This window comes from Phyllopteryx taeniolatus, chromosome 9 (genome assembly GCF_024500385.1).
Source record: "Phyllopteryx taeniolatus isolate TA_2022b chromosome 9, UOR_Ptae_1.2, whole genome shotgun sequence".
Lineage (NCBI taxonomy): Eukaryota > Metazoa > Chordata > Actinopteri > Syngnathiformes > Syngnathidae > Phyllopteryx > Phyllopteryx taeniolatus.
In genome coordinates, this window is record NC_084510.1 from 1,748,352 (window position 1) to 1,767,145 (window position 18,794).

An 18,794-nucleotide genomic window follows, 5' to 3' on the forward strand; every position below is an offset into this window, starting at 1 on the left:
CAAGCAGAAGTTTGTAGTGGGTATATTCAGGGACGTATTGGGCCCATAATTCAGCCCAAGAATTTAGATAGGGAGGCCCCAGGTGCGCACAACCGAAGACTGAATTTTTGTTGTGGTCAATGTGGGTTATTTTAAATGCTCAGTGATGATATGATGACTTGATATGACTTGACTAGTGTTCCTTGCGTAGTTTTATGGAAATCATTGGATTATTCCTGAAACTGCCAAATTAAACGCCACAATTGAAAAACACAAGATGATTTACAGAGCAGTCGTTTCATCCATAGTGGTCGCAATTCACAATGGTTTGGCTACTCCTTTGTTGTCATTAAATATAATGACATAATACTCAGTGTCAGTGACATTCATCTAGTGAAGACCATGAAAGCCTATGGTGGTTCTAAAAAGTCGACACACTCCTGTTCGAATGCCAGGTTTCTGCAACAGAAAAAAATGAAACCAAGATTTTAAAACTTTTTCCACAATTAATGTCACCAATAATCTGTAGAACTCAATTTTTTTTTTTTAAATAAATTTTTTGAGGTAGTACGGAAATATAGAATGAACCAATCACATTCAAACTCTTACTTTAAAACTGAAATGGGACTCGGCACACACTTGACATGATTGAAAGTGTGTCTGATTAACCACAAATGAAGTTCAGCTGTTCTAATAGGCCTTTCCTGACATTTTATTGCTTTAACACCGACTGGTATTTGGAACTGTCCATAATTCCCTTTAACTTGACTAAGGCCCCAGTTCCAGCTGAACAAAAACAGCCCGAAAGCAAGATGCTGCACTGTGGGGATACTGTTCCTTTGGTGTTGTGTTTGCATCAAACATACCTTTTGGAATTATGTGCCAAAAGTTCAATGTTGATTTAAAAATGTTTGCTAAAGCAAAATATGGTGTGACGAACACAACACTGCTCATCACCAAAAGAACACTATACCCACAATGAAGCATGGTTGTGTCAGCAAAAATATAAAATATGTTTGGTGTGTTGTTAGAGGGCAATGTGAGCGTCATCCAATAACAAAAGCTCAAAAAGACAAGCTGGAGTCTAACCACCCACTCCAGGTAAAAGCACGATGGATACAAAGGCAACTGAAATTCATGTATCTGTATGTCAAGACCCCACTGTTTTTACATCTCTATTCATTAATTCACCCATCCATCCATTTTCTGTACCGCTTCTCCTCACTCCCCACCGTGCCGCCTATCTCTATTCAAATCAGTATAATAAAACACAGTAACACATCGCTGCTGCGAAGTGAATAGTCAAGCTTATACTGTAACAAAGCAGCACCTGCAGATCTGTAGCAAACAAAGTAGGCTAACGTTAGCATGTGTTTTTGTTTTGGTTTATTTTATAGTAGGTCAATGACACGAGATAAAAATCCATACTCATTAGGGTCGCGGGTGAGCTGGAGCATATCCCAGCTGATTTATTGTCACCGGCCAATCCCAGTAGATGGGACTGCACTGGCCACACAAATCACACAAACACACCCGTAGGTTTCACACTATGATGGTGTAATGTGTCTCAGACACACAGAGATATGTACCCACACTCACACATACAGTACATTGTACTGGAGGCAACGTCACTAATCTGCAAAATTCAGAACGGTTCGCTTACTTATACTTAAATAACTGGAGGAGCCCAAATTTTCTTCAATTAAACCACAATAAAACGGAGATAATTGTTTTTGGCAATAAAGAAAAGAGAATTGCTGTTAGTAAATACCTGGAGTCACTCTCTTTAAAAACCAAAGACCAAGTCCGAAAACCTTGGTGTTCTGATAGATTCTGACCTGACTTTCAACAGTCATATCATATCAATTACTAAAACTGCCTTCTACCATCTGAAGAACATATCCAGAGTGAAGGTTTGCATGTGTCAAGCAGACCAGGAGAAGCTCATGCATGCTTTTATCTGAAGTCGACTTGCCTATTGTAATGTTCTTCTGACTGGACTCCCTAAAAAGAGCACTAAACAGCTGCAGCTCATTGAGAATACTGCAGCTCGGGTTCTGACCAGAACAAAGAGATCAGAGCACATTACTCCAATTCTAAAGTCTGTACACTGCCTTCCAGTCAGCTTTAGAATAGATTTTAAAGTTCTGCTACTGGTCTATAAATCATTCAACGGTTTAGGTCCTAAATACATGAATGAAATGCTAATGGAATATAAAGCCAGTAGGGCTCTGAGATCAACAGACTCGGGTCAAATAGTGGAGCACAGAGTCCAATGAAAACAAGGTGAAGCAGCATTGAGCTATTATGCTGCATACAAATGGAATAAGTTGCCAACAGAAGTGACGTCAGCCCCAAGTGTGCATGTTTTTAAGTCCATGTTAAAAACTCTTCTTTTTTCCCTTGCTTTTTAGAGCATTTGCACTTTTAAATATTTCTTGCACTGTATGCTGTTTTAATTGTATTTTTATGAATTTTTTTTTTTTTCTCTTTGTTTTAAATGTTTATAAGCTGTTTTTTTCCTTTGTTTTTAAATGCTTTTCATCATGTAAAGCACATTGAGTTACCTTGTGTATGAAATGTGCAATATAAATAAATTTGCTTTGCTTTGCTTACAGACACATTTTAAGAAATAGGCAGCTAATGTAAGATTTACTGGGTTTTGTAATTTTACACATAATGGGTGACTCCAGACCCAATTATTTGTATAAAATTATAAATCATTTTATTTATTTATTTTTTTTCATAAAATGTCCTCCTTAAGAACTGAAAGTCTTTCAGACAGACAGTTGATGTGTTTTCTGCTCACAAAATGTCCTCTGGCGATGGACACACCTCAGTCTGTAAAGCCAGGTTGTAAAGTTGCAGGTACAACAGGTTTTGAGAACGCCGTAAAAAAAAAAAACAGCAGAAATAAAACAACTCAGAATACCAAAGTCACGCACCTGTGGAAATAGCGTTGGACATTGTTTACTACACATAACATGAACCCATATTTCATTCAAGATTTGTGTATGATGTCGATTGTTACATTGTCACTTTGTCTGATTTAAAAAAAATAAATAAATAAACCTGATTCCTTTCCTTCTTTTGACATTTGGTTAAAAAACAAAAGAGTCTTTGTAATTTGCACCTTTCAAGATCCACCGGATAGATTGCAATAGTTGGTGTCCAATCCTATGAACTTTGTTCCGTTCGGTGTAAATTAAGTACCACTAAAACATTTTGTGTGGTATCCTGGCATGACACGTTGACATGAAATTTAGCACGAATATCAATGCCTTCTCTAGTTTATTGTAAAAGTATAATATTTGTGACTCATTAACCTTTGCTTCACCAACATGAGTCACAAAAGGTTTGACAAACTTTATTTACAACATACAGTAGCTGGTCATCTGCAGTCAGCACAGCTCTGCCATGTGGCTATTGTTGTCCGGCCACTAATTTGACTGAAGCAAGTGAAAAACATGCTGGCGAAAAACATAATCCCCCCCCCCCCCACCTCCCCCCCCAGTAAGGGCAATTTGCAATCTTTTAGGCAGGATTAATGACTGGCATTACAATTAGTATTGCATTGAAGAATCAATTTGATTTGTCCTCCAGGGTTCTCTTGGTAGTTGTGAAGTGCAAATAAGTTCTGAGCCAATTTGCTGGCTAAAAAGTCTGTCAGTATGGTAATACCAATCCTTGAAATAAATATTTTATGACTAGTTTAGCATTTAAAAGTATGCACAAGCACTGCATGCAAATTAGAACATATTGTTAGCATTAACATAGCATTACAAATCCATTAATAAACAATAAAGTAGGTGAGCTGTGGTATCAGAAATGTTATTCTTTATACAGGCCATTAAAATTTCCAAAGAAAGGATTAACTGGTTTCCAGTAGATGGATTGATTCGTCAAGTTGTGCTCTCCAAGTAATTAGAGATATTTTTGAGGAGTTGCCTGTATTATTATTGTCAGCTTCACGTATTACAAACAACTGTATAAAAGTGTAAAAGTTCAATGGCAAATACAGCCACTTTTAATACCTTTCAATGACTGTAGAAACGTTTGACTGAAAACAGGAATGTTGAAGGTGTATCATCTCCCTCAGTTTGCTTTTTTTTTTCCATCTTTGGGTCATTTTACAGAGATGTCATAGGCACATGTAGTTCGATCAGTCAGCTTTGGGAGAGACGTTTTGGAACACGATCCGTCTCTATGACAGCCTGAGGGAGATTGTCAAATTTAGACAGGACCTTTGTTACATCATGTAAAGTGCGCAGTGAACGGCATTGTTATTGTTAAGAATGACCTATACCACCAAGACTGAGTAGAATAATAATGTCAGAAAGCTCAGCATGTTTATTCATTCATTCATTCATCTTCCGTTCGTTCCGCTTCTCCTCACTAGGGTCGCGGGCGTGCTGGAGCCTACCCCAGCTATCTCCGGGCGAGAAGCGGGGTACACCTTGAGCTGGTCGCCAGCCAATCGCAGAGCACATAGAAACAAACAACCATTCGCAATCACATTCATACCTACGGGCTATTTAGAGTCTTCAATTAACCTACCCTGCATGTTTTTGGAATGTGGGAGAAAACCGGAGTACCCGGAGGAAACCCACGCAGGCTCGGAGAGAACATGCAAACTCCAGACAGGCGGGATCGGGATTCGAACCCCGGTCCTCGGAACTGTGAGGCAGATGTCCTAACCAGTCGCACACCGTGCCGCGCATGTTCATTTAAAGTTTTAAAACACAAGCTGACTGAAGGTGACAGGCGGAAAACACCCAGGACTGGTCACCAGCCAAACACATTCTCTTCACATTCACACAAATGGAGAGTGCAATTAATCAAAGGCACATTTTGGATTGCGGAAGTAGGCATGACTACGAGGAGAGTGCCAACATAAGCGAGGAGAGAAAATGGAACTCCGTGTACTATAGGAAAAACAAATATAAAATGAAATATTCTTGCTGGCAACAGCGCTGGCCACTCTTCCACTGCGCTGCACATTTCCGATCATGTTTGTATCATTGTTGAAGCAAAAATCAATGACGTTTCCAATGCTGCAGGGCTGCGGAAGTATAACTTTGTATTTACTGTGTGCAGATTCATTTTAAAATACAGTGTAATTGCATAGCTGTTGACGACTAGAAGGAAAGGCAATTTTTTTCTGTTCAATTAGTCTAGTCCCGGGTTCAAATCCCGGCCCCGCCTGTGTGGAGTTTGCATGATCTCCCCGTGCCTGTGTGGGTTTTCTCCGAGTTTTCCTCCCACATCCCAAATACATGCACGCTAGTTTAATTGAAGACTTTAAATTGCACGTCGGCGTGACTGTGACTGTCAGCCTGAATGCTTGTTTGTTTATATGTGCCCTGCGATTGGCTGGCGACCAGTTCATGGTGTACCCCGCCTCTCGCCCGAAGATAGCTGGCATGGGCTCCAGCATGCCTGCGACGCTAGCGAGGAGAAGCAGTACAGAAAATAGATGGAGGAGAACACGAATATTGAGGAACACAAAGTGTACAAGAGATAATGTGGGGGTCACGTGCTCCCCCACATGAACCCCACTCCAACTTGGCCGTTGTGGTTGGAATGTTATCACAAATGTGTGGTAAACTTTGTCTTAGTTTTGTAACTATTCTTCACCCAAAATGTGGTTTAAATTTACCAAATTAAAGTGGCTGCAAATTGTTACACGAAATTGGGGTAGTAAATTCTCGAGGTTCTTTTTTACAGTGCGGTTGCGCCATACACCATGCCATGCCAGCACTTGTCCCTGCACTTCTGGTCCATTTAAAAAAAAATACATATATATATCTGTAAGACATTTCTTTGATGGATAATGTTGTGACATGAGTTTGAAATTATATTAACAAGTTTTGGAATAAAAGTTTTGCGTATATTTATTGGATAAAATATTAATGAATGTAATTCTAAACATTTTTAAGTGGGGTGTCTATTATTTGTGAATTTTAGCTATTCATGGTTGGTCCCTGAGCCCTGGGAATAGTGATGATTCACTGTATGTGTTTGGTTAAAATTAGACGACCTGTTCTGTGAGTAAGATGTAACTGTCACACTCAGCTTTGCTCAGCTTTATTTGGACTTACACGACTTCAAATACCTTCTCATATTATTGCTATATTTACTTTTTTTTCTGAGATCTAAAACCCATTACAAAATTGTACTCCGATGCATTTATATTTTACTTCGTGGCTTATGCCATTAAAATTGAAAGATTTTTAAAAGAGTCAAATACTGTTGATCCCTGTTAATATTAACGGCACTACACAGTGAGACGAGACAGTAAACAGTACTAAGTGTCCAATCTGAAATATTGATGAAATGAACCCCATGGCAGGCAGTCAAAGCTAAGTGTATTTGCCATAGCGGACCCAGGTGCAGGTGTACAAGGAAGTGTGTGTGTGTGTGTGTGTGTGTGTGTGTGTGTACACATTGCCTACAAGAACTAGACTTTGCTCCCATGCTGGATATGCAATGAAAGAGTCAACAGAAAGAACCGAATGTCCTGAAAGCTTAAGGAAACTCATAATCACAGTGATTGCACCTGTATCAAGAATAGAGCGTGAGCAAAAAAACAATGCAACAAATGTAGAAGGTTGGCGAGACGTGACCAGGGGTGCACATAACAATTTTGGTCTGGTTCTTAAAGGAAGACCAGAGGTTGTTGCCTGGTGCTCACGTTTTTCCTCATTTTGTCCTTATAATACAAATTCGACGCGCTCCACTCTTGTTGTCGTCGCCACGGTAACGGCTGTATCCGGTCGCATTTGAGTTGACAAGCTAAAGCCTAATGATCGTTAAAAAAAACAGGATGCGGTGGTATCGGAATACAAGATTTCATTGCAGTAGTCTGGCATAGTGCAATCGTGAAAGGGCAAATTTGTCCTGTAGTCTGACAAATGCAGTCATTACATGTTGTCTGTCTCAGACGTGTTGTCTGTTCCACACCGCTGACGTGTTTTTTTTTTTTTTTTTATAACTTTATTGGCCGTCAGATGTTACCAATACTACATCAAAAGACGCGCGACAAGGCTAAAAATAAACTAGCTTTTGGATTCAAATATACTGTGCACTATTTAAACTTTAATACTTTTCATATAAGTACTCGTGAAGCACCTAGAGTTTCTTGAGATCACGCATCCATATAGCAATATAAAAATCAATGTCATCATCATTAAAGTTCTTGCGCTGAGAAAGGATGACAAACGCATATTTTCACTGATCAGCTCTTATTAGATCAGATTTTTATTTTACACTGGTAAAATTTGACCCCCCCCAAAAAAAACAAATTCAAGGTCATGCGTTACTGTTAAACCCTTGAACTCTGAGACCAAGGCTTCAACACAAAAGCTGGTTCCAAAGGGGGTATTTTTCAACCATAAATAACACCATGTGACTCAGCCATCTCAGCATCTATTTGTCAATCAGAACCAAATCATCACCCTTCTTTCAACCACAGCAATGCAACCAACAAACACGCTTAGACATCAGTAAATGATTCTTGTGCAATATGCACTTAATGTTTTTTTTCTTTTCTAAATTTGGATCACATGCTGTGGGAAAAACATATTCCTACATACTGTATAGTTATATAAATAAGAAGAATGCAAAGTATATCTTTGCAACTAGTTCATAATTAAGTGTTGCATAAAATGGTGTTGTATTGTACCAGCTACATCCCTGACAGGGAATTGCAATTAATGTAGATCTCTTGGCATCATCTGTCCCTTTGCTTGGATGTTACTGACCTTAAAGGCAAACTTGCGAGTGACGTTATCCAAAGGCTGCACTCCTCCAATCCGGAAACTGAGCAGAGGCAAACTCCCTAGCACAGCGTCCTCCTTCTCATCTGTCAAGAGGAAAACGATAGTGTGAAAACATTTCAATGAGCGCCACAGGAAGTGGATCAGAAGTACACTGGGAGTCTGCAGCAAAACATTGAGGATTTTGAAAAGTCAGGACAAGGCGTTATTGGACTGGCTCTACTCCTGGAACATAGAGTTTTACCCATGGTGACAGCTTCCTAGAATAGGTATCCATTATGGTCCTATCAAAAATGGTCTCTGTGATAAGCGCTTATAATGGCTCCCACACACCAGAATCGAGTGGTCATAAATAGGACCACTGCAGAAGAAAACCACTCATGTTGAATGAATAATGAATGTCAGCATGATTCTTTTAAGAGGTCCAAAAATGGACGTATATTTTCTCCTACCTTTTATTCTGTGAATGTATATCTCTGCATGGCTAATCGTCCTGCTGCTGACGGTGTGTGTGTTTGTGTGGGTGTTGAGGGAGAGAGAGAGAGAGAGAGAGAGAGAGCGAGAGAGAGAGAGAGAGAGAGAGAGAGAGAGAGATCTAAAGGAGGGGGAAGGGTTTGTGCAATCATACAATACACTGATCCCTCCTCTGTGTGTGTGTGTGCGCATGCATGTGTGTGTGTGTGTTGGGGGGGGTGGTAATTGCGCACACACAAGATAAGGATCAGCCCTTGTGAGTCAGTGCAGCAGGAATTTCGGGCACCAGCCAACTCTACCTGCTGCTCGCCCGCCCAACTCGGCGTCATGTACACGTGAGTACATGCATGATCTTGGGACAGCAGACACACCTCTGCCTCTTTCTTCCTTGTGTCTGCCACAATAAGATAAATTACTGGCCTCTACATTAGAAAATAAAGCCATGGAATTGTTTTGTCTAATGAACAGGTATGTGCATAGAAAACCCCCGAATGGTGCTACGGCATTAGCCCTTTTGCCCTGGATGAGAAAAGTGCCCTTTTGCCTGGAACCCTTTTTCTTTCTTTATGCATCAATATTAAAGCAACAAAATACCCTCTGTCATCAATTCCATCTAAAAGTGTTCTGATATCTGATGGGTATTTATTTGAGTCTGTTAGGATAGGTCTTCTCCAGGCACACACGTAGTATCTTTGATTCAGGCTTGAGTCTTAAGGCTTCTTTATACTCGCGCGGACGGTGGCCGCGCTGACGTCACTGCGGCTATCCGGCGTTTAGTTTGCCTTTATAGTTGAGCGCAACCCACCCAATTTTGAAAATGTACTGCAGTTAATCTCCACGTCGGTGGTGGCGCAACGGCTGGTATGGGCTAGGACAGGATTTTTTGGGCCATTTCCGGAAGCCGTTTTTTTACTTTCCTTTCAGTAACAAGCCAGTAACTCTTCTGGTATGAAACATCCTTAACTGAGAAAATACAGTCCTCTGGTAGTTAATGACAATGTTAGTATAGCAGACACAAAAGAAAAAGCTCCAGCGGAAGTTCGGACGGAACTTTACATCTCCTTAAGAGAAGTGTGCCCCTTGCCCCTCCAACCACTCTCCTCTTGGCTCTCATATCATGCACACAGTTGAGTACTGGCTCTCCTGCAACTCAGACGTACAGGTAGGAAGGAATGTTTGTGCAAAATTAACAAAAAGACTATAGAAAATATTGTTGCAATACTGAAAACATGATGTGGTTACTGGACCATCCATCCATTCGTCAATTTTGTGTATCGCTTATCCTCACTAGGGTCGCGGGCGTGCTGGAGCCTATCCCAACTGCCTTCGGGCGAGAGGCGGGATACACCCTGAACAGGTCGCCAGCCAATCGGAGGGCACAAAATAGACAATCATTCGCACTCACAACGACGGAAAATTTAGTCTCTTCAATTAACCTACAATGCATCCATCCATCGATTTTCTACCGCTTATCCGATGTGGGGTCGCGGGGGCAGTAGCTTTAGCAGGGACGCCAAGACTTCCCTCTACCCAGCCACTTCATCCAGCGCTTCCCGGGGGATCCCGAGGCGTTCCCAGGCCAGCCGAAAGACGTAGCCTCTCCAGCCTGTCCTGGGTCGTCCCCGGGGTCTCCTTCCGGTGGGACATGCCTAGAAAACCTCACCGGGGAGGCGCCCGGGAGGCATCCGAATCAGATGCCCCAGCCACCTCATCTGGCTCCTCTCGATGTGGAAGAGCAGCGGCTCTACTCTGAGATCCTCCTGGATGACCGAGCTTCTCACCCTATCTCTAAGGGAGAGCACGGACACCCTGCGGAGGAAACTCATTTTGGCAGCTTGTATCCGGGATCTTGTTCTTTCGGTCACGACCCACAGCTCGTGGCTATAGGTAAGGGTAGGAACGTAGATCGACCAGTAAATTGAGAGCTTCGCCTTTCGGCTTAGCTCCTTCTTTACAACAATGGACCGATACAAAGTCCGCCCTACAATGCATGTTTTTGGAATGTGGGAGGAAACCGGAGTACCAAAGAGAAACCCCACGCAGGCAGATGGAGAAGAAGAAATTATCGCCCAATAAGCCTGCTCTCAACGATTTATAAAGTCTTTGCAAAGATATTGGACAAACGAATTGGAATCAAACTCAGTGAAGCACAGCCGGTAAAACAAGCGGGTTTTCGTAGTGGTTTTAAATCTATGGACCACATACAGACAGTTCAACAAATAATCGAACGACACAACGAGTATGAAATGCCTCTGTGTGTAGCCTTCATCGACTATGAAAAAGCGTTTGACTCAGTCACCACCACTTCGATACTGCAGGCGCTAGTAAATCAAGGGATAGAGCCGACCAATATCAAGATTCTACAATCAATATACAACGATTCTTCAGGTTCAATACTAATAGATGATGAAAGAGTGCGAATAAGTCCAGGATAAGGGGTCAGGCAAGGTGACACACTGTCTCCGAAGCTATTTACAGCTTGCCTTGAAGAAATATTTAAAAAGCTCAATTGAGAAAAAGAAGGACTAAAAATTAACGGGGCTTATTTGAGCCATCTTCGTTTTGCAGACGACATCATTTTATTCTCCTACGAAGCTGAACAACTACAGCGTCGTATTCAGGAATTAGAGTTAGAAAGCCGTCGCTCAGGTCTGAAAATGAACAAAAGCAAAACTAAGGTCATGTTCAATCGTTACTGTCACAAAAAGATATCAAAATGGAGAGCTATGTCCTAGACACCATCGACAACTACTATCTATTTAGGCCAACTTGTAACAATGGATGGAAATACAAGCACTGAAGTTGAAAGCCGCATAAAGCTTGCCTGGCAGGCTTATGGAAGGCTTAGTGTTATATTCAAGAACAATCTTCCCATTTGCTTGAAAAGAAAAGTTTTCGATCAATGTATTTTACCAGTCCTCACTTACGGTAGTGAAACCTGGAGTACGAATGCCAAAGTTATACAAAGACTACGTGTAACCCAAAGGAACACGGAACGCCAAATGTTGAAAATAAACATTCGCGACAAGAAAAGATGCAGTTGGATCAGACGGCAGATGCGAGTTACCGACGTCATTCAAAAAATAAAGCCTTAAATGGAAATGGGCTGACCACATTGCGCGAAGACCTGACAAAAGGTGGACCACAGAAACTATCAATTGGATACCACTGGACACAAAGCGGCCACGGCGAAGACCTAAATGTAGATGGATAGAACCCGCCGGAACACACTGGCAACAAATTGCAAAATGTCGTAGTAGTTGGAAACGTGAAGAAGAGGCCTTCATCTTGCAGTAGATAGATAATGGCTGATGATGATGATGATATATATCCATCCATCCATCCATCCATCATCTGAGCCACTTCTCCTCACTAGGGTCGCGGGCGTGCTTGGAGCCTATCCCAGCTGTCATCGGGCAGGAGGCGGGGTACACCCTGAACTGGTTGCCAGCCAATCGCAGGGCACATACAAACAAATAATTCGCACTCACATTCACACCTACGGGCAATTTAGAGTTTTTCAATTAACCTACCATGCATGTTTTTGGGATGTGGGAGGAAACCGGAGTGCCCGGAGAAAACCCACGCAGGCACGGGGACAACATGCAAACTCCACACAGGCGGGACCGAGGATTGAACCCTGGTCCTCAGAACTGTGAGGCAGATGTGCTAAACAGTCGTCCACCCTTCCGCCATATACACACACACACGCACATGCACACACGCACACACACACACACACACAGGGATCAGTAGGTAGAGCAGGTCGTCCAGTGACCGAAGGGTCACTGGTTCGAATCCCGGCTACGACTGTCCGCATGTCGAAGTGTCCTTGGGCAAGACACTGAACCCTAACTTGGTCCCAGTGGGCCTACATCGCCTTCCATGGCAGAAGTCGCCCATTCGTGTATGGATGTGTGTGTGAGTGGGTGAATGTAAGGCTTTGTAAAGCGCCTTGGCCAATGTAATAGTGTAGATAAAGTGTTATATAAATGCAGTTCATTTACCATACACACACACACACACAATTTTGTCTTGTTAAGACAGAATCATCTTTGTTTAGCTGCTCCTGAATTTTGACAGTCTACTCTTCACCAAGTTGTTGTTAACACTTGCCTTTTCTCTGACTGCCACATTACAGAGGTGAGTCAACAGCAAGGATCGTCCTTCAAGTTGGTCAACACAACACCATACTATAATTAAGGGGGAGTGTTCGGTAGGGACGAAGTGAGAGACAACCTGAAAATTCTGACCACCAAAAAACACCTAAAGCCTGATTTACAAAAGGTTTGCCCATGCAAAACGTTGCAAAATTGATTGCTCAACCAAACAGATGTGCAAGCTGAACTACTAACCGGGCGCACCCAGAATTGCGTCTGCCAAACTTTCAGCGCAGTTAATTTTTGTTTTGGAGCTTCTGAATGATCTCTGGGCTGACTTTGAGGCAAACACAAGAAGAAATCATGCCATATCACAAAACACAAAACCCTTTTCAACTCTGCATTTCCGTGTGTCGGGGTCATTTCAGCGCGCCGAGATAATTGGTGCTGGCCTTTCCCAGAGCAGTATTCTCAGTGTGCTATGTCAAGGTTTTAAACGCAAGGTTACGATGGGCACATACATCCAACTGCCACACGCTTGACACTACACTACGCTATTGCTGGCTTCCCCAAAATGATTGGAGCTAACTATTTTCTGTAACTTAGTAATGTGTTTGTTTGCCTCTTTGCCTCCACTAACACTTCTAATTTCATTACTTCAACCTTCATTTTGTGCCTTTGGAGCTCTTCTAAGTGTTCCATGGTAAAAACCATCAAAGATACCTAAAGCACAAAAACGCTCTTTTACACCGGTTGTCAATCGCGCGCAACATCTATTCGAGTGAGTGAGCATGTAATTTAGCGCACGCTATTTAGGATCTTAGTAAGCGTTCGTAATCCGTAGTAAATCCGACTACACGCACACCAACTGCGCGCGCAATCTGTTCCACCGCACATGCAGTTTAGCACCCAGTATTTGGGATCTCGTTAAATCAGGCCCTAAGAATATTGCCGCTTGTCAGTGCTTAATGATTCTCTTTGTATAACTATCATAGATCAAATGTGATTGGTTATGCTCTGGCGCCTTGCATGTTCTCCCCGTGCCTGCGTGTTATTTTCCGGGTAGTCCGGTTTCCTCCCACATCCCAAAAACATGCATGGTAGGTTGATTGAAGACTAAATTGCCCGTAGGTGTGAATGTGAGTGTGAATGGTTGTTTGTTTGTATGTGCCCTGCGATTGGCTGGCGACCTGTTCAGGGTGTACCCCGCCTCTCGCCCAGAGTCAGCCGGGGTAGGCTCCAGCATGTGAGGATAAGCGGTATGGAAAATGGATGCATTTGTGGTTTTGGTGCAGTGTGAGATTTATCTCAAATGGGGTACTCAACACAGAAACTTTGTTGACAGCGCCCAATGTAGGCAGTAGGCATAGTTTAAATGCAATGAAACATCACTACTGGCTAAGTAGATGTGTAAACACACAAAGAGGTACCAACCACGGCACTGTGCTTTAGAGGAGGCGCAGAGGCAGCTTTATAAATCACAGCACAGACCACAAAGTGCTTTTCTTTCACCCGTTCTTTAAGGTTTGGTCTTTGCTGGCATAGCTATCACATTGCTACATTGCACTGGCCACATTACTGCATCCATTGCTCCCTCTCACCAGGCCCTCTTTTCCATAATACAGCTGGGCCACGCAAAAGAGAGCAGGGAAAAAAGAGACGTGGTCAGAATGAAGAGAGAATCACAAAGCACAGGAGTTGGAGAAATTCAGGAAAAGAGAACAAATAAGCTTGACCGAATTTATAATTACAACTTGGTGAAATCATCACAGTGTTGTTGTTTTTATCATCTACATCAGTGGTTCTTTAAAACGTTTTACACCAAGTAGCACATCAAAAAATACTTAACTCTGCAAGTACCACCATATGACCAACATTATGATACAGTAGCGTATTAGTCCCATAGTACCTAGTGCTGAAAGTAAAACAATTTTACTACCCTCTCTTAATTATCACTCTGCATATATGTTATGTACAACACAAAATGCAATGTGCAATGGGAGTTATATCGTTGAATTGGTTAGCATCATGCAGGGAAGAGCAGCACATACAGAAGTCTAAAAAAAAAAACTTATCTCTTTTAGACATGACACTCCCATATTGATTTCTTTTACACATGATGCACTAAGATTCATCTTACCCGTATTAGTTAATACCACCGTTTTATATGTTAAATTGATATCATTCATAGTAGCAGATATTTTTTTATTAAACAGGTTGATACCATTATTTTCTGGTAAATTATCCTATGCAATTTTACTACATTTACTAACATGTTTATTTTTAATCTGTATTACTAATCAACAACTACATTTTGAAATTACAACCCCAATTCCAATGAAGTTGGGACGTAGTGTTAAACATAAATAAAAACAGAATACAATTTGCAAATCATGTTCAACCTATATTTAATTGAATACACTACAAAGACAAGATATTTAATGTTCAAACTGATAAACTTTATTGTTTTTAGCAAATAATCATTAATTTTGAATTTTATGGCTGCAACACGTTTCCAAAAATTCTGGGAGAGGTGGCAAAAAAGACTGAGAAAGTTGAGGAATGCTCATCAAACACCTGTTTGGAACATCCCACAGGCGAACAGGCTAATTGGGAACACGTGGGTGCCATGATTGCTTTCCTGAATTGCTCAGTCATTCACAAACAAAGATGGGGCGAGGTTCATCTCTTTGTGAACAAGTGCGTGAGAAAATAGTCGAACAGTTTAAGGACAATGTTCCTCAACATACAATTGCAAGGAATTTAGGGATTTCATCATCTACGGCCCATAATATCATCAAAAGGTTCAGAGAATCTGGATAAATCACTGCATGTAAGCAGCAAGGCCGAAAACCAACATTGAATGGCCGTGACCTTCGATCCCTCAGGCGGCACAGCATCAAAAACCGACAATGTGTAAAGGATATCACCACATGGGCTCAGGAACACGTCAGAAAACCAATTTCAGTAAATACAGTTTGGCGCTACAACCGTAAGTGCAACTAGAAACTCTACTATGCAAAGCAAAAGCCATTAATCAACAACACCCAGAAACGCCGCAGGATTCTCTGGGCCCGAGCTCATCTAAGATGGACTGATGCAAAGTGGAAAAGTGTTCTGTGGTCCGACGAGTCCACATTTCAAATAGTTTTTGGAAATTGTGGACGTTGTGTCCTCCGAGCCAAAGAGGAAAAGAACCATCCGGACTGTTATGGACGCAAAGTTCAAAAGCCAGCATCTGTGATGGTATGGGGCTGTGTTAGTGCCAATGGCATGGGTAACTTACACATCTGTGAAGGCACCATTGATGCTGAAAGGTACATACAGGTTTTGGAGAAACATATGCTGCCATCCAAGCAACGTCTTTTTCATGGACGCCCCTCCTTATTTCAGCAAGACAATGCCAAACCACATTCTGCACGTGTTACAAAAGCGTGGCTTCTTAGTAAAAGAGTGCCGGTACTAGACTAGCCTGCCTGCAATCCAGACCTGTCTGCCATTGAAAATGTGTGGTGCATTATGAAGCATAAAGAAAATACGACAACGGAAACCCCGGACTGTTGAACAGCTGAAGCTGTACATCAAGCAAGAATTGGAAAGAATTCCACCTACAAAGCTTCAACAATTAGTGTCCTCAGTTCCCAAATGTTTATTGAATGTTGTTAAAAGAAAAGGTGATGTAACACAGTGGTAAACATGACCCTGTCCCAGCTTTTTTGGATGTGTTGCAGCCATAAAATTCTAAATTAATGATTATTTGCTAAAAACAATAAAATGTATCAGTTTGAACATTAAATGTATTGTCTTTGTAGTGTATTCAATTAAATATAGGTCAAACATGATTTGCAAATCATTGTATTCTGTTTTTATTTATGTTTAACACAACGTCCCACTTTCATTGGAATTGGGGTTGTACATTTCAGTTTGGTAGCTGCTATATAAACAAATATATACAGTAACAAATTGTACAATGTGGATTATTTTACAGATGCAGAAAAACTGCTAAAGACAGAGGTCTTTGACAACTGCTTGAGTCTTACCAGATTCTGTGTAGCTTAGGTTTTATTATTCAGTTTACATTGGTAGAAAACATATACATCACGCCTCACTCTTCCATCAACGGATGAAAGACTGGTCTCCGCATTCAACTGAAACAGCTGCATTTGTTTCCCTATTTTGTCTTAAAAGGACAATTGAGGAAATATTAATGCTTGTATTGCTGCGTTTATTGAGAAGAACTACTACCATGGGAGCCGAGCCAAGTTAGCTCACTGAATCAACCTGCATGAGAGCAACACCCCTCATGAGTGGATGCATATTCATACAATTTCACACATATAGAGTCACCAACTCTTTACCCCACTAGAACATCTATTTGCTAAATAATCTTGTTTTCATGTTGACCATTAAGGGGCCTCAACAAGTGTGCAGATTTGTTTTCAACACAATAAACACTTAAAGAAATGAAAAAAGTGAATCAAGGTGCCGTGGCTGGGCACTGCAATTTATTACTTGCAAATACTGTACAGTGTATGTGACTTTCTTCCACCTTTGGAAATTGCCATATACATCCATCCATCCATCCATTTTCTGAGCCGCTTCTCCTCACTAGGGTCGCGGGCGTACTGGAGCCTATCCCAGCTATCATCGGGCAGGAGGCGGGGTACACCCTGAACCGGTTGCCAGCCAATTGCAGGGCACATATAAACAAACAACCATTCGCATTCACATTCACACCTACGGGCAATTTAGAGTCTTCAATGACCCTACCATGCATGTTTTTGGGATGTGGGAGGAAACATTCAGTGCCCGGAGAAAAGCCACGCAGGCACGGGGAGAACATGCAAACTCCACACAAGCAGGGCAGGGAATTGAACCCCGGACCTCAGAACCGTGAGGCAGACTGTCGAACCAGTTGACCACCGTGCCGCCTGTCCTGGATCAATTATATTGTTATCACCATAAATTAAAACATTTACTTTTAGCAAAGTGTTGTACGATAGAAAAGAAGGACGAAAAACTAGCAAGAACCTGGTGCTATAACCTGTAAAATACAGGGTGTTTGGAACGTCACTGTGCACTTACATTTTTACTAACCAACCTGTTTCAATAGAAATTAATGTACCTCCTGTATTGTATATTGAAACATGTCAGTTAATTAAAAAATTAGTGCACAGTGACTTTCCAAACATCTTGTAGCATTCACATTTGATTACATGGTACGAACTTTACAGCAGTACAAATGTAGATAAGACCGTAACCCAGTTAAAGCAATTGACACACTCGGGTTAATCATTTATAAAGTGCCACGTTTTAAACCTCTATCATTGGACCTAAACAAATGAACAAAATTGTAGCTGTTGGACTTCATGTTCACTGATATATACGGCTTTCACGATGAAAATTATTCACTGCTGTATGTTTTGGTTGTTATAGGTGAAGAAAGATGCTAAGTTTGTTATCTCTCCTGCTGGCTAAAAATAAGTTCACCATTAATAGCTACATGTCATTGAGGATGAATTTCAAACTTGAGAATGAGAAGCACACACCTTTATAGTAGAACAGACATCTGTCAGAGAGTACAAACCATCTCTTGTTCCACTGCTTCACTCCGCTACTGGCCTGGTGGGGGGACACATCACATACAATGATTATTATCATATCAGATCATAATGCTCTTTAAATTGTGTCAGCGCCAATTATACTGTATAATCTGTTTGAGACTGCAGTTGTAACAGTAATTATAACCAAAGCAAAGAACAGTTTTCAACCTTATGACATATTCTCTGTAGGACAGGGAAATGATGGATTGGTGAAACAATGTCAACTTGTCAACAAACAAAAACTTGGAGAAACACATGGATCAGTATCAGGTTATGTTAATGATTAGGCTGCTTAAGATTGGGGGGGGAAATAGCATTGTCATAAATAAAGTGATGCTTGATTGATTCAACACCGCGTGGCAGATGACTGACGAAAGCTACTGCTAACTAGCAGCTAAGCTAACTAGCTGGTAGTATATGCATATGCATACTTTGTTTGCGTGTCAGGTGCCTAAACTCATCTTACTTCCAACGTGTTGGCATTTCTTTCATTCTTAATCAACTTGACAAGCCAAGATTCATCCCCGAAATTTCAACTTCCGTTTACAAGCTGTGCTGCAGCTGTGAATCCAAAGTGATACAACACTGCCATACATGGATTTTTAGCTATTGTTCATATCTATGACAGCAATGGACCAACAAGTGGGAAAAGCATCCATGCTACTTCAACCACTTCCTAATATGAGCAAGCTTGCACCAGACGTATCTTGGTGAACAATCCATTTCAAGGGTTGTAGACATAAAATGAATAAAGTGAAAATGATATTTGAGTGGCACTTGCCAAGGTGAAAGGCAACGGCCAAACTCACATAAATTTACAGTCAATTTTCTTTTAATAGAATTATGTTTTTGTTTTCTGT

At 41.4% G+C, this 18,794-nt stretch overlaps 1 protein-coding gene across 16 annotated transcripts in view; it reads right to left on the reverse strand.

Annotated features, from left to right (window-relative positions):
- plekha6 (pleckstrin homology domain containing, family A member 6) overlaps positions 1-18,794 on the reverse strand; it is a 111,687-nt gene that overhangs the window by 36,086 nt on the left and 56,807 nt on the right. For 14 of the 16 annotated variants that reach the window (XM_061783581.1, XM_061783580.1, XM_061783587.1 and 11 more), the window contains 2 exons: positions 17,881-17,953; positions 7,743-7,843 (listed from right to left, as the gene is read on the reverse strand). In XM_061783581.1, the coding sequence (XP_061639565.1) occupies positions 7,743-7,843; positions 17,881-17,953 (174 nt within the window). Of the gene's footprint in view, positions 1-7,742; positions 7,844-8,209; positions 9,927-17,880; positions 17,954-18,794 lie in introns of those variants that run through there. The other 2 variants (XM_061783594.1, XM_061783590.1) reach the window with 2 other exon arrangements.